Here is a 24,592-nt window from a genome sequence, read left to right as displayed (position 1 = left end):
CATTGTTACTGTATAAGTATTTATAGATGCTGATTATATACCTCTTTAGTCTTCTTTCTCTTAGAGTACAAAAGTGTAGCATGTGTCATGGAATACAGAAGTGCTTTAGAACGGGGGTACTTGTGATGTTTAATAGGGGAACGCCTGCATAGGAAGAAGCAATAAAGATGTCACTGGTGTTCTTTAGAGTACTGTTACACCCCACTTCAAATTGAATATAGATACCTTTGAAGACACTGTGGCTCAATTCATTAATATTTGTAAAGCGCTTTGTCTTGTTTGGATGGATGGTGCTATATAAATGCAAAGCCATTATTTATCATTTTAACATCCCTCTGTGCTTAAACTTTTGAGTAGTTCTTGTGCTGTTTGTATCTGTGCCCTTTCCTCTCCTCTACGATTCCATTCTTGTTTAAATTTAAGCTCATCTTATCTTGTGTTTGTACTTGTTTTCCTCTGTTTGTTACCTCATCTTGGTGATTGTAGTCAGCATTTCTATCATAGTATATTTGCCCTTGTTAATGTGAATCTTAAATATGGATTCTGACATCACTTTTTCTGTTGATTGTTTTATTGCTGAGTAGTTGCTTCCTTTGCTAATGTGTTCATTTGCTTAGCATTTGACCGCTGAAAGGAAACATTAACCTGAGCTAAGTTTGAGGACCTTGCATGTGAATATGTAATCCTAGCAGTTAAACTTGGAACCTTAGAAAATAAGAACAAATTAAAGTTTAAACTTCAGAAAAGCTCTTCCAGTTCCTGACAGTACACCAAAGTCCAGGTAATGTACTTGAAAACCACAACTCAGATCTGCTACTGTTACCTTGGAATTATCTGAAAATCTTATTCCAGTGTATACCACTTTGTCTCTTAAAGATTGAAATGTTTCCTATTTCACTCCAAAATTTAAAGTGGTTTTTAAAGAAATTATATTAAGGCTGCTAGGACGTACTAACTGCATGTTATGTATTTTCAGACCCTTTGGGTCTTTTTAACAAAAGTGATTCAACACTAACTTGAGACTGTTGATGTCAAAGTTCTTGCTAAGTCTCAACCCATCAGGTTGATTCTTACCAGTGTTATACTGGATGGATAACTTATTTTGTCTGCTTGTTTTCCTAAACTTGCGCTGTTTCAGAATTGCTCAGTAACATGGGAGTCATAGCAGGAATCTTTACAGACTATACAACAACAAACCCTATTCCTTCCGTAATACCTACTTTCTTCCACTCCTTGTATGACTAGGTTTTTTTCTATCCATAATTCATCTCCGGTTGCTTTTCTTCCAAAAGTCAAGGCTGTTCATGTAGGGCTGTGCCCACTCTGCAATATTTAGTGTGTCATGCAGTCTTTAAACTTTTATTTCCAAGTATATTCACCTTTGTCTATGAGTACTCAGCTTAGAAATCTGTAGGGATATAATTAATACGTAGTGCCTGTGTATGGATGGTTGTTTTGTGCATAATGGTTTTAAATTCTCTGTAAGTCTCTGTGCTGTTTATTAGGAACAGTGAAAAAAAAAATAAGAATTACAATTTGCACTTGAATTTTGTGAGCTCATTGAGCCTGTAAACCTTACAGACTACAGACCTTCCAGGAGTGAAGAAAGTAAACACAAATTTGCTATCTTGCATTTTTCATTTGTTACAAATTTCTTATCCAAACTGTGTGCTATTGTAATATATGTTAAAGATTGATTTGAATTTGTTGCAGTTGGGATCAGAAAGGGAACCAGAAGGGAAATTTGAAGCTTGGGGATCCGCTATGTAATTTTTTTCATGTCTCTGCTTGGAGTGCAACTTTTTTCTTAATATCCTCTCGTTTTTTTGTGTTAGAGAATGTATGTGTGACATGTAATTGTAAGACATTTAAGTATGGTTCTTGAAGAAATTATTCAGGAATAGAATAAAGATTTAGTCTTTTTTTTTTCCTCTTCCTTTTTGTATGCCTTGTATTTCTTAACACTGCAAAATTCCCTTCTCAAAAGGAACAGCATTGCTGGCAATGAGAAAAAAAAAAGTCTTTCAAAAATCTGTTTCGTGATGAGGGGAAATATACCTTCTACTTCAATCTAAGTTGATTGCAGCACCAAATCGTGTCATAAGATGGGGAGAAAGGTTTGGTCAGAGGTAACAGCAGGGCAGCATTCTATACTAATGGGGCATGTAAGATTGGACATACTTTTGCCTCCTTAAAATGCCCATTTAATTAAAATGACATAGATTTTTCACTCTTCGTTGAGACCATTCAGGTCATTTTTGCTTATTTTTTTTCACTGAATTCCTGGTTGTATTCTGTAAAGTGGAACTGAAGAGCCCTTGCTTTAGATGATCTGAACCTTTCTTCTTGTTTTGCTACCCTTTTAAAGCAGCATCAGGAAAATGGAGAAGGTGTTAAAAGGCTTAGTGATTCAATGCCTGGGACTGATAAGGTCCTCATGTCTCTATGCATGTACATTTTTTCTGCCATGTTTGGATTGAGCTGTGTCACCGTGGTGACTGAAGGTAGATCAACCACACGTAGATAACATCTGAGAGAATAGTGATGGTATTTTGATATATGGTATTTTTGATGTGCAAGTTTAGTGGAGTCCTTGCAAAGGAATACCTTTTGTTTGCTTTTCATCTTAATTAACCAGCACATTGCATGTATTTTGAGTAGCTCACTTGTAGCTTCTGAGCTGTGTCAGTTCATATTCATGTTTTCTTTGAATTTTTGTGTGATTTGGCCCTAAAGTTATTTCCTCATCAATCAGATTGTCAGTATAATGATGCCATCCATAACTGCAGAGGGAAACTTAGATTTTTGTGTTAATATGTTTTCTCGTGGAGTGTTGAAATGGTCTGATAGTTAGCGCTCCTCTCTGATGAGGAAAGAGCAGTCTACCAGAGATGTTCATTGCAAATACTGTATTTTGTTTGAGAATGAATTCCATGCTTCCCACAGTCCTTAGGGTAAGATCTGTAGGTTTATTGGTAACAAGTAAAACCATGTTTGACTTTTTGTAGTAGAAATCTGAATTACTGATATTTGCCTACTAGAGTGAAATTGAGAGGTTTTTCCACACTGATACAGTGATTCTTGTGAAAGAGGTGACAGTATAGAATGTGGTATTGTAAACATCAACATAGTTTAAGAACCTCATCCTCAGATCTAGATATTTCTTTCAAAGGCTTCAATTTCTGTATGCATTCTTCATCTCAGAAACAGACTGAGTGTTACAGTTTGATCTCTGTCTTCAGGTCCTGTGTGTTGGTACAGGATTTGATGTAGATTTTTTCCATTGTTCTGCTTGTATCATCAAAGAATCCGATGTAACAGAGGCTGTTGCCATTATTACAGTGTTTCTGTGCAGGCTAACACTGATGGTTATATCTTTATTTTTCCACAGTAAAACATGACGAATTAAAACTCTACATGAATTAATGAATAAATAGATTCACAATAACTATCCAGGAGTTCCATTAGTACTATACAATACATTCTGCGTTCTTAAATTTCTGTTGTCATTTGCTTATAAGTTAATGAATAATAAAAACAAGGATGCTCCAGAATAATACACCATCCCAGAACTCCACTGAAGAGTATGCTTTCAAGCTTTTCTGAAACAAATTGGAGCTGAATTGTAAGGTCACTGGCTTGTGATTGTTAAAGATGGGCTGGTTCTCTGAAGGTGTTTTAGCAGTTCTTTGCTGTCATTGAGTGATGAAAGTTTTCAGTTTCCACACCTCTGACTGATGCTGTTGTAGTGTATTGTAGGCATACATTGACAACTTCAGGATTCGACAGTGTCCCACAGTTATGATTTTAGATGATATCTGTAGAAAAATCTTTGCTTTATCTTCCGCATCTAGTTCTTACTTGGTTGAATTGCTGAACTAGATGCAGGAAGATTTTCTTTCTAGAATTTAAAATATGAAGGCCTTTGAAGCAGTAATTTGCATTCTTTATCTCACTGGTTCTTTCCAAAGACCCACCTTGTAGTTTGTTTGTGAAGATCAAAGTGAAATAAGCAATAATGTCATGCTTTGATATAGGATTTTATTTTTTTTAACTTTAAGTTTTGTTACCATGCAAGTTAAATTTTTTTTATTGCCTACTTAGGTAACCGTGTGTGTGCTTTATAATAGCTTATCTTCCTGTAGTTACTTTTCCAGAACAGTAATGTGGGAAGGACTGCAGCATGGATGGTTAGTCTACCACATGTAGTTGTCTTTTCTGCCTTCAGGTTGTGTATGGCTGGGAAGCTTCCAATAATACCTCTAAGATACAGGCAGCAGTAATGTTTCTAATAACTGCTAAGCTTTTTGCTTTGGGCACTCTTTATTTTTGCCTTGCTTAAAATAGCCAAGCTATTAAACTTGCTTAGCAAAATAATGTGTTAGATTAGGCTCCTTCTGAATCATGTCATGGAAACTTGCCCAGTGTTTGACAAATCTAGCTAAGCAGCCATGTGTAGTAGACTGCCTGGCGTTGTCTCCTTTTTGTTTCCATTAAGTAGCTTTACTTGTCTGCCTAAATTTTAATCTAAACCCTGCTAATCTTTCCAGTTGCAGGCAAAGCTGTAACCATCTCACTTAAAATAGTGTATTGGTAGTGGGATCCCAAAAGTGAACCTGGGATATCTCTGTCTTCATTGTGAGTTTGATTACTCTTGACCTGAATATTAATACAGCCTCCTTTTAATATATATTCATGTGTATGTAGCATTTTCCTTACAAAACAGTGAAGTAAACCAAAGGACGTGCATTTTGTATTCTCTGCAATATAGGAACACATGAAACTTGAGCTTTAAGCATTTTGCATCAGAATCTTTCATTTCCTCATTAAGAACCATACTTTATATGGAAAATACTTAAAACAACACCAAATTAATTAATAAAATTTTGTTTCCCCTTTCTTTTTTTAACCTTTTCTTTTTTCTGTTATTTTTTTCTCTTTGACTTTTTGTATTCCTTTTTCCTTCTCTTTTCCCTCCATCTGTTGCTATTTTCCTGCCCTTTTTTTTTTTTTTTTGAGAGAGGTCACTGTGCAGAATAGTAGCTAGTGAGTAAGAGTTCAGTACTCTCTGAGAAATTCCATGTTTGGAAAAAAACCCGATCATTTAAGTGGTACCTTTCAAAATGGTTAAAATTTTGCATATGGAAAGCAAAAAAATCAAAATAGCAAACAAACTAGACTAAATATCAATCAAAATATCTAAAATTAAAACCAAATAAAAGAAGCCTTTTATACTAAATGAGTCTGTAACAGTCCTTAAACACTTGTTGAATTTAGGACCGAAATCAAAGAGGACCCTTCATCTTAGAAGAAAATCTATTGGCAGTTTCACTGCAGAAATTGAGGGCAAGACCTAATACCAGCATGCTACAAGGCAAGGTGTAGTTTCCCATGTAGTGTTTGTACACCACTAGTCAGTCATGAAAACTCTGGGAGAAATACCAACCACCTCCCAGAAACACAAGGGAAACTGCCATTTGGGCCTTTTTATGTCTCTGTAGTCGTAAAAGACTGACCTCCCAGAGTTTTCTGAAGGCAGCTGTTTTCTTTACTAGTTTCTGGAGTTTTTCAAACCAAATCATTGCTAGATTGTATTTGGAGTCTGTAACAAGTCAGTGACAGACTTGGGTCCTGCATTTCAGGAGCGATGGTAGTGTAATAGATAGCTTGGCAGGGGGAAAAGAAGAGGAGGAACTAGAAGGGAATAGGAGGGGAGTTGGGGCCCAAAAAAAAAATGCTTGAAAGGTTAGAGTTGCTTTTCTTTCCCTTATTTTTCTCACTATCCTTCTCTTTCTTGCAAGAGATTCCAGGGTTTAGTGGTTGGGAAAGGGGAGAAGAACCCTTCTTTCAAATTCCATGTCGAACTTTTTGTACTTCTCTGCAAATTATCCCACTTTTCCCTCAGACTTGGGACAATACAGATGAGATTGGGCATGTGAAACACGCTGCCCAATCTGTGTTAAAATCTTACTGTAAAAGTGGTTCGGTCAGGACTTCTTAATTAAAATTTTAGTGGTGTAGACAGATAACATTTTGAATTTCATTAAGTTGCTGTGATTTGATTTATATATGTGCATAAACAAGAGCAAAGTTATAATTACAGTATGATTTTGGAATTGTATTAGTCGTAAGGAGATATGCAGGAGACGGTATTTATAGTAAAATATGTTTTAAGGTTCTTTTAGAATTGGGGATTTGTCTTGAGACAAAGCTTTTTTTTAAAAAAATTTTTTTAAAGCATTACTTTCTTTAATGTCTGTTAAGGAATGGGTAAACAGAACTGGTATTCTGTCTGTCCCAATAATTAACTTGATCTGTATTTTAAGTGACTTCAGTCTTCTGTAATTTCAGGAAAAAACTTTTCTTTCTTCAGAGTATTTTGGAAATGCTGATGTGTAGGTTAGAGATACTTTAGATTGGCCTGGTATATTGCTGTATAGCAGGAGGAATAGCTATATGTATGTGTGGCATTAATTTAATTGCTTCTAGTGTTAAGAATAATATTTTGAAAGGCTTTGTTTAGCAAAGGTTTTATGTTCCTCTGATTATTATTTTTTTTTCCTCACCCCTCTCTGTGGTATTAGCTTTAAAAGGCCAAATTCCTACTCTAAGTCAGAATAAATAACTTTCAATTTTCCATAGGAGCTGAAGTTAAAAGATGAAGAATGTGAAAGGCTTTCTAAAGTGCGAGATCAACTTGGACAGGAATTGGAAGAACTTACAGCTAGTCTGTTTGAGGTTTGTTGGAGTCTTCGATGTGATATACTTAAAGGAAGCTGAGCCAGATGTTTTATGTAGAATCAGTATATTGTATGCTGAATTTTTCTGCAATAAGCTTATAAAGGGATTTGTGTCCTGAAGACCTGGGTGCGTTGAAGTAGAGGCTTAAGAGCGAGCAGTAAACTTTTCACTTAGATGAAAGAGACCTTGTTGAGCTTGTCAGTCTGCCTAGACACAAAGCAAAGAAAATAAGGAAAATATATCAGAAAGCTTAATGCTACTTAGGCTTATTTTTTGGCATAACTATTTTGAGACAGCTTCTCTGTCTGACAATAAAACTATCTAGATAAGAGCTAAATTTGAGGTTGCCATGGTGACTAAAATAAAAAAATAACGTAGTTCCAGATCAATGGAGGTAGCAAGTACATAACTTAGCCATGTTTTCAGCTTTTGAATTTTGGGTCCGTCAGCATGCTACTCCCACAAACTTGAAAAGAAACAATAGTGAGTGATGCACCAGGGTGGAACCTGGTTACCAAGTGAGAAGTCTGAACTTTAAGTGGGACGTTTTCATTCCAGAAAAAGGCGGTAGTGCCAGCAAAGATTGTGAGCCTGTCTTACACAGAAAAAAATATCTTAAATCCATACTTGAAGAAGGATCAGTTCTCATTTTGTCATAGGAATATATATAGGAATGCCTAGAGGCTAAATTGTGATACCCATATCTGTCAGAATAAATGTCATAATCTGAAGATGATTTATATGTTTACTGAATTGTAAGTATTGGTTTTCAGCATATGCATAAGGATACATCATTAGGTATGTTTTAGAAACAGTATTTAAACCTATGATGATGTATTGGTATAAAAGTGCTATTAAAACCTTGAAAATACTGACATTTAAAAATCAAATTACAAACTGCTCTGTGGGTTGGCGGCGTGTTTTATTACGTTGTCCTGGTAGGGCAAAGTTACTTAAAACATTAAACAGTTCCTGTGCGTAGAGAATAAATGGGAGACCGGAAAGGTACACTTCAAGATAAATACTTGTGTATGCTGGGGGGGAGGAAAACGTTGGGTGGGTATTTAACTGTAGAGGAATAAAATCAAAATTGTCAGTGAAATTTTATGTTAATGACGCTTCATAACTTAGAACATCTGTCTATCAATTTGTTAAAGCTATGTTTGAAATACAGTGTATTAGTAATAATTGAGTTTTAATTATTCAGAACTCCCAACTGTCATGGGCATGTCGCTTGAATTTTCTGATGTGATTTGATTTCACTAAGAGACCCTAACAAAACACAGTGGTGAGGTTTCTTGATTTTTGCTCTGGGATGTGCAGCCCTTGAATTCACGTTCTATTGTGAATCCCACTAATTTCAGTGACCCTGTAAGTGGATATACTGAAGCTTATTTTAATGCATCCCAGTGGAGGATTGAGACTTATTTTGCACAGCTGGGTGTATATATTATATTATTATGCTGTAATTGCACTGTAACATGCTTTGCTTTCAAAGGTGCATCACTAAGCAGAAACTGCATGGTCAATGTTAAATGTATTTGTACACATTGTATAAATGTGTATGTTCCCATTCTGCATGTGTCTGTTTTTACTTAAGAGAATTTTACAAATCCATATTATACAGCTCTGTTGTATGCCAGTGGGAGCCAGATCTTTTGGTATGATGACGTATGAACTTTTTTGTTTTATTTATATAGCGTCCAGATATGTGCTAGGCGCTTTACAGATATGAGAAGGATCCTATCCCAAGTAATTTAGTCCGTGGCCCTGATCTTTCAATCTTTGTTGCCTTCAGTAAGTACGAAGTAAGAAGAGTAATTTGATCACAGGCGCAAATTGCTGGATCAGAGCCTAAACAAATACATTATACAGACAAACGGCTTAGAGGTATGAGGTAAAAGGATGCTTAAAAAATTCCCAGTCCTTTTACACTTTCTTCCTTATAGGCTTAGCTTTGTTTCTTTACTTGGATTTTTTTTTTAGTGCTTTTTCTGTGCTACTTAGGAAATGTTTATTAATCTATAAATTATTTTTTAAGATGTTGCTTTGTCTGTTTTATTGATGGTAAGAATTTAGACTTCATAGTTGTTTGACCAGTTCCTTCATGCAGAAATTTACAGTTGACTAAAACTGGTTATTCTGGCTAGAAGAAAGAAGTTCTTTTGAATGTTCTGCTGTGCCCATGTTGCTTTTGTTGCTACTGGTTGAGTCTTTCTCTTGGGGGGTCAAGGAGCTTGACTTGTCAGCCACCGAAGCGTGACTGTAGCCTGGTGTTCATGACAGGTATTGTTCCTGCTGGAGAGGGCATGGGTGGAGTTGCTGAATTTCTGAATCTGGGCTCAGGACCAAGCAGAAGAAACTTGGTGGGCCAGTAATGAATCCAGATGATAGATTTTTAGGTATTTTTTGGTATGTAACTATTTAATTTCAGACTGTTGCACAACTTACTATTCACAAGTAGTCTCCATGAAGCAAAAGTATGTCCTTAGTTTGTGTTTTTTTTTTTTTAACGGGATCTTGTAAATTTATGCGAAGCATTTACACTGGCTAAACATTTTTTATAGGAAGCACACAAAATGGTTAAAGAAGCTAATGTCAAACAAGCTGCAGCAGAAAAACAGTTAAAAGAAGCACAGGGAAAGGTGAGTTTTTTTCTGACTTGCTTACTTTGTCTTTTCACATGGTTACAAATCTGAAGTGTGAATCATAAAGATGTAAATAGAGCATTTCCTGTATACATTAGTAAAATAGATACTAAATTGTTTTGTGTTGCCTTGACGTATTCTTAGCTAACACCTGTGGACACAGAGCTGGTGTTTCAGCATTGTATCATAGCTAGCAAGGTGCAATAGGAAGCCAGTGTTACTACTGTATGCAATTGCATAGGCGTCTGTGTGTTAGTACTGTTGGAAGATGAAGCCTTGAATTGAACAAAGATAACTGGAAATTTTGTTAAATGATTTAAAATATTTGCAGCCTAAGATGATATTTTTGTTTGTGAATGACTTTATTTCCCCGCCCCTCCAGATTGATGTCCTTCAGGCTGAAGTAGCAGCATTGAAAACACTAGTACTGTCTACTTCACCTACATCTCCAACTAAGGAGTTTCAATCTACTGGAAAAACTCCTTTTAAGAAAGGCCATGCAAGAAACAAGAGTACAAGCAGTGCTATGGGTGGCAGTCATCAGGACCTTACTATGATGCAGCCAATTGTAAAAGACTGTAAAGAGGTAACAGTGCAAGATTGTCTTCTTTTTGCTGATAAGCTGGCTTTGTTGTTTTTTTTTTTTACTCACAATAAATCTAGGATATTTTCAATCTTCATGTAATACTGACTATTTTAGAGATATATTTCATTAATGAAAGAAAATTTTTCTTACATACCAGTGGGTGGTGATTTTTCCAAGTTTTGTTTACCTTTAAATCGTTATGGGAAGATGAGATAAGAATATTGGAATTAATAATTTAAAGATGTGAATTCAAAAAAGAAAAATACAGTATAACTGACAGGTCCTAGTGGCTTTTTATGAAGTCCATCACTGCAAGTTCATAAACTTTCATAAATGTTTCATAAACTGTCATAGGAAAGAGGAAGAGTCATTTTATAGATCAATAATAGGTGAAAGAGGACAGGGAAAAGACAGAATCAGTCATTTAGTACCAGAGTACAGAGTACGAGAGGGGCCTGTGATTTTTCTCTTTTTTTTTTTTTTTAAATCTACTCATGTAAATGAAAATGGGGAAATAATGAGACAAGTTGGTGCTTGAGTCCTTGGAAGGGTAGTAGCAAAAAGTGACTGAAGAGTTGAGAAGGATCTTATGATACTGAGTAGTTAGTAGAACAGCAGATGAAATTCAAAATCTATAAATGAGAAAGAGGTATCTAGGAAAAAATGTAACTCTAGCAGACAGGCAGTTGTGGACTTAGAAATAGCTACATTGTGCTGGAAAAAAAAAATAGTAGCGTACTTGTAGATAATTGTGCACCTGGAGAGGAATAACCCCATGCACCAGTAGAGGGGGCTGACCTGCTGGAGAGCAGCTCTGTGGAAAGACACCTGGGAGTCCAGGTGGACAACAGGAAGACCATGAGCCAGCAATGTGCCCTTGTGGCCAAAAAAGCCAATGGCATCCTGGGGTGTATCAAGAGGAATATGGCCAGCAGGTCGAGGGAGGTCATCCTCCCCCTCTACTCTGCCCTGGTGAGGCCGCACCTGGAGTACTGTGTCCAGTTCTGGGCTCCCCGGTTCAAGAGGGACAGGGAACTGCTGGAGAGGGTGCAGCAGAGAGCTACCAAGATGCTTAGGGGACTGGAACACCTCTCTTATGAAGAAATACTGAAGGACTTGGGTCTTTTCAGCCTGGAAAAAAGAAGACTGAGGAGGGGATCTTATCAATGCTGATAAATACTTAAAGGGTGGGTGTCAGGAGGGTGGGGCCAGGCTCTTTTCAGTGGTGCCCGGGGACAGGACAAGAGGTAACGGGCACAAACTTGAGCATAGGAAGTTCCACCTAAACATGAGGAGGAACTTCTTTACTTTGAGGGTGGCAGAGCACTGGCACAGGCTGCCCGGAGAGGTGGTGGAGTCTCCAACTCTGGACACATTCAAAACCCGCCTGGTCGCGTCCTTGTGCAGCCTGCTCTAGGTGACCCTGCTGTGGCAGGGGGTTTGGACTAGATGATCTCCAGAGGTCCCTTCCAACCCCTACCATTCTGTGATTCTGTGAATTTCCTTTTATTACTTTCTTGTCTTCTAAAGACATTCTTGTCTTTTTAAGACTGGCAAAGCTTGGCAGCTAGTTTTAAGTTCAGTCTGTACTCTGGTGTTTTAGCTAGCAATAATATGCTGATTCAGTGCTCAGTGATGGTCAGAGACCCACAGAGTTTTAGAAGTTGTTAGGAAAGGAATAAATAGCAAAAGAAAAAGCATTATACTGCTGTGTAAACATGTAGTAAATGTGTGTGTCTATGCATGCAGCTATATTTTCATCTCTGAAAGGACATAATGAAAATATGAGGAAGTGTGACATAGATGGTCAAACCTATGGAAGTATTTCTGTGTAGAGAGAGAGAGAGAGGGGGAGACTTGAGGTAGAACAAAAATCTATACAATCACAGCTGATGTGGCGAAGATAAATGGTGAACAAATATTAAAGATTTCTTGTAATAGGAAAACTCGAAGCTAAAAGAATCATTTTCAGTCAGTACATAATGAAACTTTACAACTCATTGTCACGAGGTAGGAAGATTAAAAATATAAATGTGTTCAAAATGTAGTCATGCAAAGTGGTAAAAGAAAAGGCTGTCAAGGTATATAGAAGATAGATATGACATTCAGCTTAGGAAGCTTCTTTAACTACAGATTGCTAGAAGTTGTGAGGCTGTGAAATGAAGACATGTCATTGTCTTTGCTCTGCTCTGCAGCCAGCTCTGTGACTGCTGGCCATTGTCAGACAGGTAACAGGCTAACTGGATCTTTAATGTGATTCACAGTGGCCAGTTTCATACTTTGTTTTGCCAGTCATCATTAAGTGCGTTTATACTATACTCTTCTTTACTATAAATCTAGAAAATAAAGGTTTTTTCCAGATCTGTTTCATACTCGGGCTTCAAAAAAAAAAAAACCACCAAAAAACCCAAGCTTTACATCCTGCCTGCCCACTTTCAGTGGTATCCAGGATGTTTTCCTCATTAAAATTGAATCCTTGTTGCCCTTCAGAAAAGGGGAGAGCTGGGATGGAATCAAATTACTTTGTAAGCATCACACTGAGGTCATGACTCAATGAAATTTTTAAGCTTCAGGCAGGAGTGAGAGAGGGGAGAAATCTGGTTTGCCTCAATTTCTTGTGGAAAGTGGTGAATGTGAAGGACATGCTGCAGAAGGTCCAGTCTGCCTGACACTTTTTCTTTAGTTCAGTCTCCTTTGTCGGCTGCATAAGGAGACACTTCAGTGTTGATCAAGGCTGCTTAAAACAGGTTTCTTCCAGTGACAGCCCAGGGAATTGGTAAGAAACACACAGGTTTTCCACCCACTGTGATTTCAGTATTTCTTTCTCTCTTCTGAGCAGGAGTACTTAATGGAGTGCAGCATGGGGTGAAGAAAGCAAGATTGCCTCTGGCATGGTGGTTAGGACATCTTTTTAAGCAGGGGAGACGTGTCTTCCCTACTGCTTCTGCTCTCCAGTGCTTTGTGGGTTTGTTTGCTGCTTTTGTTTATTGTTGGTCTAATGGGAATGTTTTTGCATTTCTGAGACCTCCGTCTGAAACCCTTGTTCTGCCCCCTTCTTGCTAAATGTTCTTGCCACTGTGTTAGGTTACCCTTTGTATGTCATTCTTCTGATATTCAGTGACTTATACTCTCAGCCCTGCTTTTGAAGCCTCTTGCTCAGGGGTACGTAGTGGTGTTGTGGTGTGGGGAATATAGCTTTGGACCCTTATGGAGAGTCTACCACCCAGTGCTTTGCATTTTGAGGTGTTGGATGAAGCTGGATATAATACATGTCAACTCTAAAGTTTCTTTGTGGAAAGTAGACAGTTAGATGGCTGTCTGTCTACCCTAAATTGCAGTGGAGCCAGAAAGGTGCCAACATCCCATAAAAATGTTTCCTAGCATGTGGACGTATCCTATCTAGGATAAGTGGACATATCTAACTAATTTAGGTATTGACAAGATTTAGCCAAGCTGAATAGCTGCCTGGTAGGCAGGCAGGTAGCATCCATTCAGTGTAAATGCTGATAAACGCATCAGCAAAGAGCTGAAATGTTTCTCTGATGTTATATTTTACTGTAAAATGAAAACATTAAAAATGTAACTAGAAATTATTATTACAATTGGCTGTACCTTTAATTGCAGGTAATAAAACCTTTGATCTAGTGAAAATGCAGGTAATGGCAGGGAGGAGATACGCATGTAACACAGTGTAGTTTGGAAAGGAAGAGCTCAAGCTATATTCACTGAGCAGTTTTTTCAAGGCAGCTTCTTTATAAATTGCAGGTTTGGGGGAAATCGAGTTAAATCTAGAAAATAACCGAGTTAATAAGAAATGCATCTTGATTTTTAGAAGCATATAGTACAAATTGAAAATGGCTTTTTTTCTTCTGATATCCCTTAATTGTATTCATTTTAAAGCCAGACCTGAGATGAGTTTTAGGGTATGGGAAATGTTCCTTTAGGGAGCAAGTTACACCTATTGAATTTCATTTGTACAATGAGGTTGGTGGCTTAGCAACCACAACATCTATAGACTAGCTTAATTAAGATGGTTGTTCCTGATTGTACCTGAGTGTAAGGCAAGTAGCTCTAATGGAAAACAAGTTTGCCAGTCTAATTTTTGTAGGTTCTTTTTCAAGAAAAAAACCCAACAAAAATAACAAAAGAAGTCCCCAAAATATATATGTAGAAAAACGGCAAAGTGCTGGGAGCTCAGGGGAGGGGTAATGCATGGGGAAAGAACAAAACACTGAAAGAGGTTAGTTCAAAGCAGTGTACTGCTGTTTTTAATAGGAATAAAAATAAATTATTTTAATTTTTAACATCTGTTGTTTTCCCTCTTTCATTTGTTTTTAATATTACAAAATTTTAAATTTTATGGCTTGCAGCATACATCCCTTCCTATAGCTTTAGGTTTGGGTTTTGGGAATATAGGTCTGCGATAGTACAAGAAAGGGATTTAACAACCAGTTGGAGGGGAAAGGTGCTGATGTGTGTGTTAGCAGAATGTCAAAACCAGTCTGAGGATGGTGTTGCATCAGAAGACCAGGATGGTGGTGTTGCATATCCCATTGGGGACTGGCATTAGTCTCTCACGTTGGATGAGGGCTATGTGTCGGAAGCACTTATCCCCACTCTGCTTGGTTCACGTCTTGGAGCAGTGTTGGTGCCCATGCACAGGATCCTTCTCAAGTAACCCTAAACCAGATGATGTGCCCTGTGAGTACGTCAGTGTGCTCCAGCTCTTAGTGGGTAGCCAGCCCATGGGACAGGTCCCATAAAGCAAATGTGGATTTTTAATAGTGGTCCAGAACCAGTCTTCCAAACACCAGACTGGATAGGTGTCTTCCTACTTCTAAACTGATCTTGATGTGGAAATGACAAGCTGTTTTCAAAGCAGACAAAACCATCTCTTCCTAACACAGAGCATGCTTACTCCTAGTGTGATTTAATGGGTTGTTTTAGTATTTCTCATTGACTAGAAGAGCTGTGGGGAAGCAGGCTCATAAATGACCTGCTTAATGGAAGAGGGAAGGGCCGTGGATGTTGTCTACTTAAACTTTAGTAAAGTTTTTGACACCATTTCCCACAGCATTCTCCTGGAGAAACTGGCTGCTCGTGTCTTGGATGGGTGTACACTTTGCTAGGTTAAAAATTGTCTGGGTAGCTGGGCCCAAAGAGTTGTCGTAGATGGAGTTAAATCCAGTTGGTGGCTGGTCATAAGTGGTGTTCCCCAGGGCTCAGTATTGGGGCTGGTTCTCTTTAATGTCTTTATCAGTGATCTGGACAAGGGGATCGAGTGCATGCTCAGAAAGTTTGCAGACAACACCAAATTGGGTGGGAGTGTTGATCTGCTTGAGGGTAGGATGGCTTTACAGAGGGATCTGGACAGGCTGGATTGGTGGACCGAGGCCAGTGGTATGAGGTTCAGTAAGGCCAAGTGCTGGGTCCTGCACTTGGGTCACAACAACCCCATGCAGCACTATAGGCTTGGGGAAGAGTGGCTGGAAAGGACCTGGGGGTGTTGATCGTCTGCCGGCTGAATATGAGCCAGCAGTGTGCCCAGGTGGCCAAGGCATCCAATAGCATCCTAGCCTGTATCAGAAATAGTGTGGCTGGCAGGATTAGGGAGGTGATTGTAGCTCAACACTGGTGAGGCCGCACCATGGGGTGCTCAGTTTTGGGCCCCTCACTACAGGAGGGACATTAGGTGCTGGAGTGTGTCCAGAGAAGGGCACCAAAGCTGGTGAGGGGCCTAGAGCACAAGTTTTGTCAGGAGCAGCTGAGGGAGCTGGGGTTGTTTACCCTGGAGAAAGGAGGCTGAGGGGAGACCTTATTGCTCTCTACAACTATCTGAAAGGAGGTTGTAGCGAGGTGGGGTTGGTCTCTTCTCGCAAGTAACAGGTGATAGGACAAAAAGAAATGGCTTCAAGTTGCGCTAGGGAGGTTTAGATTGGATATTAGGAGAAATTTCTTCACAGAAAAGGTTGTCAAGCATTGGAAGAGGCTGCCCAAGGAAGTGGTTGAGTCGCCATCCCTGGAGGTACTTAAAAGACAGGTAGATGTGGTGGTGAGGGACATGGTTTAGTGGTAATTTGGCAGTGTTAGGTTAACGGTTGGACTTGGTGATCTTAAAGGTCGCTTCCAACTAAAATGATTCTGTGATTCTAAATCATGCCCAGTGATATCCTTGCCTTCCTGATGTAGCATAGAGTTTAGACATAAAGATGAAAAATGAAGAATAAGAGTATAGTTTTAATTGATTTGTGTCTTGAATTCCTGCTTTCCCGTGTTAGTATATTTAGTGTTTAAGTGTCAGTTTTCTTTTAGTGTTCAGATAGCAGTGTGTTCTATTCAGATGCAGGGTGAACATAAAGATGTCTAGGATTGCAGTGGTTTTCTTTAGATTAGTCTGCTTTTCTGTAATCACAGAAATGGAGATGGACTAAAATGCTGTAATGAAAATGCATCAAGAAGAAAATTAATTTTTGGCTTTTTTCTGCTGAACAATCAGTTAAATTTTTCAAAGCTATCCTGGAAGCCTAGGAAATGGGGGGGAAGTAATTAGCTTGTCCCTGCTGGTGTGGTGACCAGTGAATGCGTTACATTTGTGTCTTGAAAATTATATGTTTCGATTTGCTTATATTTACAGTCTTAGAAAAGCGGATTTAAGAAGGTGTTCATACCTGGGGCACAGTAGCATTCTTTCACAGTGCAATGGAAAGCATTTAGTTTTAGTGCTCATTATTTACCTGTGGATATTTGCAAATGATAGACAGTAATGTGATAATTGCAGTACTAAAATACATGAATCTTTATGTTCTAGGCTGACCTGTCTTTGTACAATGAATTCAGATCTTGGAAGGACGAGCCTACTATGGACAGAACATGTCCTTTCTTGGACAAAATTTATCGGGAAGATATTTTTCCATGTTTAACCTTCTCAAAAAGTGAGGTAATGGAAATAGTCTAAATGTGGTCACTAACAAATATGTTACATGAAGCCAATAGACTGTATTAAAAATGCTTTCATAGAAGTTTAACCATTTTTTCTTTCATTAGAATGTAACAGCTTACAGTGAAGTGCTGAAGTTTAGTCTGGAATATTGAAATGATAATTTTTTTTTTCTTCACCATTATGCTATTCCAGATACAGTCTTTTTAGGTCTACTTTTTCAGATGTTACTCCTGTTTGGCAGAATTTGATGTTTGTAGGAATGGATGGTGATGTTTTTCCTGATACTTCAGAGATACTGTTCTGTAGAAATTGTGTCTTGTCACTGTCTCTTGTTTATATAGGGGGCAGTAGAGACCAATATAATTAATTTTGTGGACCAGTTTTCTCTCTGAGCAGGCTGCAAGCAGTCTGAGCATTTTCTTGGAGAGGTTTGAGTTACAAGAATTAGACGTAGGGATTTGATGTGATTCAACAGGGGCAGTTAGGGAATATGGTTTTAGATGAAACAAATTATGAGACTTTTTTCCTTGTGCTATTCCCACACACTCATAGAGGAAAGACCAGAGTTTTACCCATCCTGGGAATAATGTGGATCTGATTCCGCTGATTCCAGCTGCTTTGCTTTGTTTCTGTTTTTAAGCAGCATTTACAGGCTGTAGTTGTGGTATCAGTCTCTGGGGAAAAAGGGACCATATTCTTAGATCTTTATTAAAATAAGAATAACAAATTTTAAAGCCCTCAGACTGATATTTTTTTTCACAATAAAATGAAACACCTCACATAGAAAATGCTCTGTTTTCTTCATAATGCTTATCTGTTGTTTTCATGTGGTGTTATGGTCTTTTCCCATGCTTTTAATCAACTGTTACTTGCCGGCCATAAGCATGCATGATCTTTTAGTTAATGGTGTACCAGTTCATTATGGTTGGTGTACACTATCATAGGAACCTCTCCCACTAAAAGGTTTACTTGATTACTATGGGAATTAAATTGCTTCTGCAGTATGTGTAAGTAGGCCATCCTGTTGTCTTTCCCAGCAATTTGATTTTGGTTTTTTTCTGCTTCAGTGATGACATAATTACTGTAGATTTGTATTTCCTCTTAAGGAAAGAATGAGGCTTCTAGCCCTTGTCAGTTATATCAGTTATTGTTTGGAAATGCTGGGTATTGTCACTAACTTCTGTTTTCACTTGAATATCAATAAACTAATGTGCAGTTAAACCAAACAATAAACTACACAGGTATTGTGCTTTTGAATAATTGGGAATGCAGTTATTAGGATGATTGAAGTATTACATTAACTCTCAGTAGCCTCTTGTGTATATGTGTAGTGTTTTGTTTTGCTTTTGGGAGATGGCAGAGAAAGAGCATGTCATATGAACTACTTTAATAGTAACATTCTGTTTTTAAAATATTCAAAGTACGATAGAAAAATAGCTTTATTGCCCGGTGGGAAGGAACCTTGTCACAAAATTATTTCACTAATAACATAAATTGCATCTTCTTTTAAATCAAGTAATGGCTATTCCTTGTCCATATTTAAACAGTAGTCTTGGGCAAGTGTTGGGTCCAATCAAGCAAAATGAGAACATTTCTACTGTCTTATGATTGTGTGTTTATAAAGAATTAGCATAAATAGCCTGAGGAAAGTTGCACATCGTTTCATGAAGATGATGTTTTAACTAGACTAGTGTTTGAAAGTTGCAGCTGGCTTTTCTATATATGTTGACTTTTCTGTATATTGTTCAGTCTTGCTTGTTTGGACACCTTTCTAAAGCTATCTTTAGCTGAAAAACAGTGACATAATATTTACTTGGTTTCTGTGAGATAAGGAGGCGTGCTGCATCATTTTGTGTTTCCTTAGAACATGATAAAATTAGAGCAATTTTTTTAAAATAAAGTTTCTGTCATATCCAGTCTCTGACAAGAACACTACATGTGCAAATGTATATGCTGTTTGGGCTTATGAGGGATGACTGAAAATACAGTTAGCATTTTAAACATGCTTGACTACATTCCTGGCTGTAAAGGCAGTTATCTTGCCTCAGGGAGGGCAGGGTTATTTGGAGGGCAGAATTTGAACAGGAGCCTGGAAATTGGGCCTCTTGCTCACGATTAGAGCAAAATCTCGTTTGTAATTGAATTTCTGTTTGGCAAGTTGAGTTTTTTCGGTGTTCCTAACTTTACAGAGGAAGAAATATGTCACTGCTTTGAGGCAATGGATAATGCAGAGCTGTTTTTAACTGCTTTCTAAATTTCTCTTGCAGTTGGCCTCAGCTGTTCTGGAAGCTGTTGAAAACAACACTCTGAGCATTGAACCTGTTGGCTTGCAACCTGTTCGATTTGTGAAAGCTTCTGCAGTTGAATGTGGGGGACCAAAGTATGTTAAGCTAACAGACAGAGGGGGAATCTTGACTTATTTGAGATAACTCTGGGATTGAGAAAACGGCTATCAGCTGATCACCTCAGTCAAATTTGTGCATCTTGAACTTTATTTCCTAAAATCTAAGACTTTAAAATTGCTGTTACAAATTTTTACGTGGCAAGTAAGCAACTAGTAAATTAATCTTTAAAAAAGACTAATATAGAACAAACCTTTAAGACAAATTCCCTTTTTGAAAGAGCTGTTTACTTCACTTATGATGCATTGACCGCAAAAGTAATGTTCACTTCCTTGAAGACCATCGTGATGCTTAAAACAGATGCTTTTGAAGTAGGGGCTGTCACCTTGGAAGTGTCATGAAAGAAATAGGTATTGAAGTAGCACAGGCTGAATACTCTACCTCTAGAATATTTGTGGCCTAAGAAATTTAGGATGTACATAGCACACTGACAAAGGTAGCTGAAGGATTTGAGAGGAGATGAATAGATTTAATCTGCTGAATTTGAGCAGGAGGAATGTAATGAAGTGGGAATGAAGGCGAGCTTGAACTTAAAGCAGGAAGTATGGTTGAATAGCAGGAAGATTATTTTAGAAATTTTGGAGTGGTCCTAGAGGTATCTGAAGGAAGACTTGTCAGGTACTGATATAGACATTGAAGTTAGGTGGAAGGGACTTGCCTGAGGCACTGGGGCTATGATCGATGTGGAGGAGAAGGCAGGCATTTGTAGCGTGCTTTAGTGTATGTCAGGGTTGAGCAAGCAAGGTCAGTGTTAATCTGGAGCCTTCTGAATCTTGAGAAAGCCTTGACTTTTCTGTTGGATAACTTTTGGACAAGTTGACAATTCGCTCAGTAATATTTGTATTGTTGGAGCTCAATTTTCTGATAACATTTTGATGCAAATCTTCTTTCATCTGACTCTTAAGATCTTTTTTCTTTTTCATCACTATTGGTTTTATTTTTTGTTTTTTTCTCTATTTTTGAGTGGAAGAGAAAATACATTTTAAAATTTCAAAATTTTTTACATCCTCTTTAAAGAAGCTGTATAAAATGAAAATTGTGTTTTATTACTTAGTGTTTGATTCTTTCTAAAAAGCCTAAAAAATTCAGACATTTATATATTCTTTAGCTTACTCCTGTCTCCAGAAAACATGCTCTTTGAGCTGTAACCCTATCATCAGAAGGGCCCACCACCAATAATGCAGCTACTCAAGGGGTGGTGATTTCAAATCCAAGACACACCACTGTGAGCTGTGTTCCATGAACGCAGTAGAAAATCTGGACAGCCTGAAGCTACTGAAACAAGTCATGTGTCATTAAAGAGCAATTGGCAAATTGATTTAAAATCATTGTGGTTCAAGCAACTTCCCCATGTCTTGACATGATGAAATATTTACTCAAAAACAAGAGACTCAGTTGCATCATTCCGAAGTTTAATGAGTTTTTTTTAATCTGTTTTCTCCAGTGTTAGGTAAATTTTTAACTAGAATTTATGTAGTCCTTAAATAGTTGGCTAGGTATAGATTATTGTTTTGAGATGACTATGCACAAATTGTAATTTAGTTACTTTAGGTGTATCAAAAGGACGGGCGTACTCCTTTCTCCCTTTTCCCCTCTGTCATGTGCAACAAAACTCTTGTGGTAGTCTTTTTAGATAAGTAATAGGTAAGGAATATGCAGTATTTAAGGGTAATTTGACAGCAAATGTGCTTTGCTTTCTATATGGTTACTGGCACTGAATGGGAAACAGGTGTTCCAGTTTTCACTGAATCAGAGTAGCAGTTTCACATTTTTTATTTTTATACAGTGCAAAGCACTATTTTTACTGAAACCATGTTCTTAAGTAGGTAACAAAATATAGACAAACTGTAAATAAATAATAACAGAAACTAGAGTAATGTTTTTAAAGGAATTATTTTATTGTACAGTGGCGTGGGTGATGGGGGAACAGAGGCATAAAATAGTGGGTAATAGCCCAACGGCAAAATAAGGAGCTGAAGGCAGAGAGCTGTGGTAATAGTGAAGAAAGATTCTTGATATACAGGAGTTATTGAATGGTGCCTGTGATGTTGTGTAGTAAGTGCTGCCTTAACGTAAGACAGCTGGGTTTCCCCACAGGATTCGAATAATTGTCCCCATGGGGAACAAAGTGCTAAGCTGCATGTGTGCTGTACAGCGCAGAACCGAGTCATTAGTAGTAACTGTCATGCCAGCATTTAACCTGGTGTGATGGAAGATAACATATAGAAGGTAATTCTATAGCTAGAAGGAAAAAAGGGCTTTATTTTCCTAGCATTGAAAGGCTGTCTGTCTTCTCACAAAAGCTTGACTGAAATTGCAATCAGCTTGCTTCAGCTACTGTAGGATTTCTTGAATCAATGGACTGTTGTCAGTCCTCATAAATTGCTATGGAAAATCATATACGCTCTTCAATTTTCTCCTGGCTTATGTGGTTCTGTGGGCCAGCTGCAAGCTATTTAAAAGGGTCTCTGAGCCACTGTTTAGAACCTCAGAAGCCTAGTAATTTTTGTTTCACTTTTGAAAGGCTGCTTGTTCTTAGATGCCCTCATTTCAAGAGGTAGAAGTGGAAGGGAGAAGAGCCATCAGCTTTTAAAATCAATGAAACAGTGGATGCCATGACAACCCAGATCGTCTGAGATGCTGCAGTATAGAAATTACAAATAAATTAAATTCCCATTTTATTTACATTTATTAAGATTGTATTATTAGCAGTTTCTTCAAGATATTCAAACCTTCTTTTTCTAAAGAATGTTGGAGGAAATTTTTAAAAATTCTTTGCCTTTTCTGGAATTGTTTTTTGGGAAGAGTTTGTGGTGACTACTGCAATACAACAGAAGTAGTGAACTTGATTATTTTACTATCACTTTTTATAATGGTAATGGGAAGAATTACTGCCAGACAGCCTGTTTTCTTTTGTCTCAAATTATTTTATACTCTTACTATAAAATACGATTTCAATTTGGGCATATATACAAAGCTGTTCTTAAAATGCATCTGAAAGAGGCTTCAGAGAATTGCCTGCTGTTCTGCAGGGCTGATATTTTTTTATGATGAAATGCAACATCAAGCAGAATTTAAAAAAAATTTGTTTAAATGGTGGCATCAACTGATAATTTGAACGGTGTTTATTTCACATATGAAGAGTTAAAGAAATCCCACTGTTCCACAGTTGTCAAGCCAGCTTGAATTAGTGAGTATGGAAGTACGTGACCAGAGCTGAAGAAAGCTTTAAAAATCAGAAATGCATCATGGTGCACTGGTCTTGAAGCAAAATTAGGCCTTGTAGAACTAAAATAGTTGACAACATAATGTAATAATTACAACTTGTAAAATGAAGGTAGACACTTGGGTATCTGTACCAATATGAAGCAATTACATTAACACCTTAAACACATGCAGGTGTTTAGACATTAATGGCAGATTTGTTTATTAAATCATGCAAACTTTATATTTTGTAGGAAATGTGCTCTCAGTGGACAAAGTAAGTCATGCAAGCATAGAATCAAATTAGGAGATTCAAGCAGTTATTACTACATTTCTCCTTTCTGTCGTTACAGGGTAAGTAGATTTACTGTGATTTCATTTTGAGTAGTAGTTATTTAGTTATTTTTCCATACCATTATACACAATGATTAACCACCATTATTTTTATATGGGTTCAGATCACTTCTGTGTGTAACTTCTTTACATATATTCGATACATCCAGCAAGGACTGTTGAAGCAGCAAGATGGTGAGTAAGAAACTGTATTTGGCATATATAAATAGAAGTTTACATAGTGCATGCGCCTGAAACCTTGGTATCTGCGCACAACAGCAGTGACTTGACATTACAGGAAAGCTATCTGGTGGTAGTCGTTGTTGTCATTCCAAGAATTCGGTGATATCCCACTCTCCAGTGAAGTTTTTTTTTTAACAGCAGCAGCAAATTAAAAAGCCATGATTTTTAGGCCATCTAAAACCCCCTTATGTTATTCAATAAGAAATGTTATGAAAAATTCTGTAATGAGGGAAGTTAGTCACAGTTTTTTCCACACAGTATTTAAAAATAAAGACTCTGTAACAGAATATTGAGGTATTTTAGACCAAAAAAACCTTAAGTTTGGTTTGATCTGGGCTATTTTTTCTCCTTTCACTTGGTATTTCGGTGTGTCTTCTCATTTCGTGCATTGAGAATTCAAACAGCCTTTCTTGTGTCTCCCTTTCTTTCAGGGAGAACTGGCAAGGTTGACAATATTTTGGGTTACATTGTAAAAAAATAAACAAGAAACCATACTGTAATTGTTCATCACTATAGAAGAAAATGATGATGATTTGATTGCATTTAAACTGTACACAATTGATGTAATTGTATTTCCTGTCCAGGTCAAAGAATATTGCCCAACAGCCTTCGCTCCAAGGTTTTTTTTGAAACAGACCATATCACTTAGGCTCCTGGATTTGCGAAGCACAGATAGCAGAAAAAGTGTCACTAGCCCCATGTCAATAATTAGTTTAAAAAACTGCTGTCACTTTTTAAATTTAATTTTTTTTTCAGTTGCATTTCTAAAATTGGAGTAAAACAGCATTGTGATGTTTATGGATGTCTGTGCTTTTCATTTTTCCAGTCTTTGAGTCTGTGTGGATTGGCTTCCTCCAGAATTTGGCTAGAATTAGCCCCACTTTGATCTACCTTACCTATAGTGATCTCTCTTGATGTTTCCCAATTTCAAGAGCTCAGTACTTTAGCTACACCTAAATCTCTTGTTTCCGCTTCTAACCTGAAGTATTCCTGAGGTGATAGAGAAGACTGTTCTTTACAAAATATAATGCTGTTAACTTTCCTTGTCAAAGAGAATTGTTTTCATGGAATTCACCAGAAATTCACCTATTTCATACACTAAATTATATTTAATGAAACCTTCAGATGGTGGTAATTTTTACTGATGTACTAGCATTGCAGAAGATCTTGAAAACGTGTTACTTAAGTTGTAATTTGATTTATAGTTAAAAGGCTTTTACTTTGATCAAAAGGACCTATATAGTTTCAATTAAAACCTGTTTATTTTGCTATTAAGATAAAGAAATTAAGTTAATATTTTTTCCATCAAATAATGAAATATTTTCAACATTATCAGAATTACTTATTCTTCACAAGAAGCTTTGAAAAAACTTGAGTTTGGTGTTTCAGCTCAATTGTCATCTTTACCATTAAAAACATCGAATTTGCATTTGTAGCTTTATGTAAATATTTTAACAATAGCTTTAGAAGAATGTAGACACTCATGATAATTGTC

At 37.3% G+C, this 24,592-nt stretch overlaps 1 protein-coding gene across 3 annotated transcripts in view; it reads left to right on the top strand.

The window, feature by feature from the left end:
• RAB3IP (RAB3A interacting protein) overlaps positions 1-24,592 on the top strand; it is a 35,183-nt gene that overhangs the window by 9,442 nt on the left and 1,149 nt on the right. For 2 of the 3 annotated variants that reach the window (XM_054182696.1, XM_054182682.1), the window contains exons 4-10: positions 6,643-6,738; positions 9,309-9,386; positions 9,772-9,975; positions 16,784-16,912; positions 19,183-19,295; positions 22,776-22,875; positions 22,980-23,049. In XM_054182696.1, the coding sequence (XP_054038671.1) occupies positions 6,643-6,738; positions 9,309-9,386; positions 9,772-9,975; positions 16,784-16,912; positions 19,183-19,295; positions 22,776-22,875; positions 22,980-23,049 (790 nt within the window). The remainder of the gene's footprint in view (positions 1-6,642; positions 6,739-9,308; positions 9,387-9,771; positions 9,976-16,783; positions 16,913-19,182; positions 19,296-22,775; positions 22,876-22,979; positions 23,050-24,592) is intronic. The other variant, XM_054182692.1, reaches the window with a different exon arrangement.

This window comes from Rissa tridactyla, chromosome 1 (genome assembly GCF_028500815.1).
Source record: "Rissa tridactyla isolate bRisTri1 chromosome 1, bRisTri1.patW.cur.20221130, whole genome shotgun sequence".
Taxonomy (NCBI): domain Eukaryota; kingdom Metazoa; phylum Chordata; class Aves; order Charadriiformes; family Laridae; genus Rissa; species Rissa tridactyla.
Note: the sequence above shows the minus strand (reverse complement) of the source record. Positions and strands in the feature narration are given on the sequence as shown.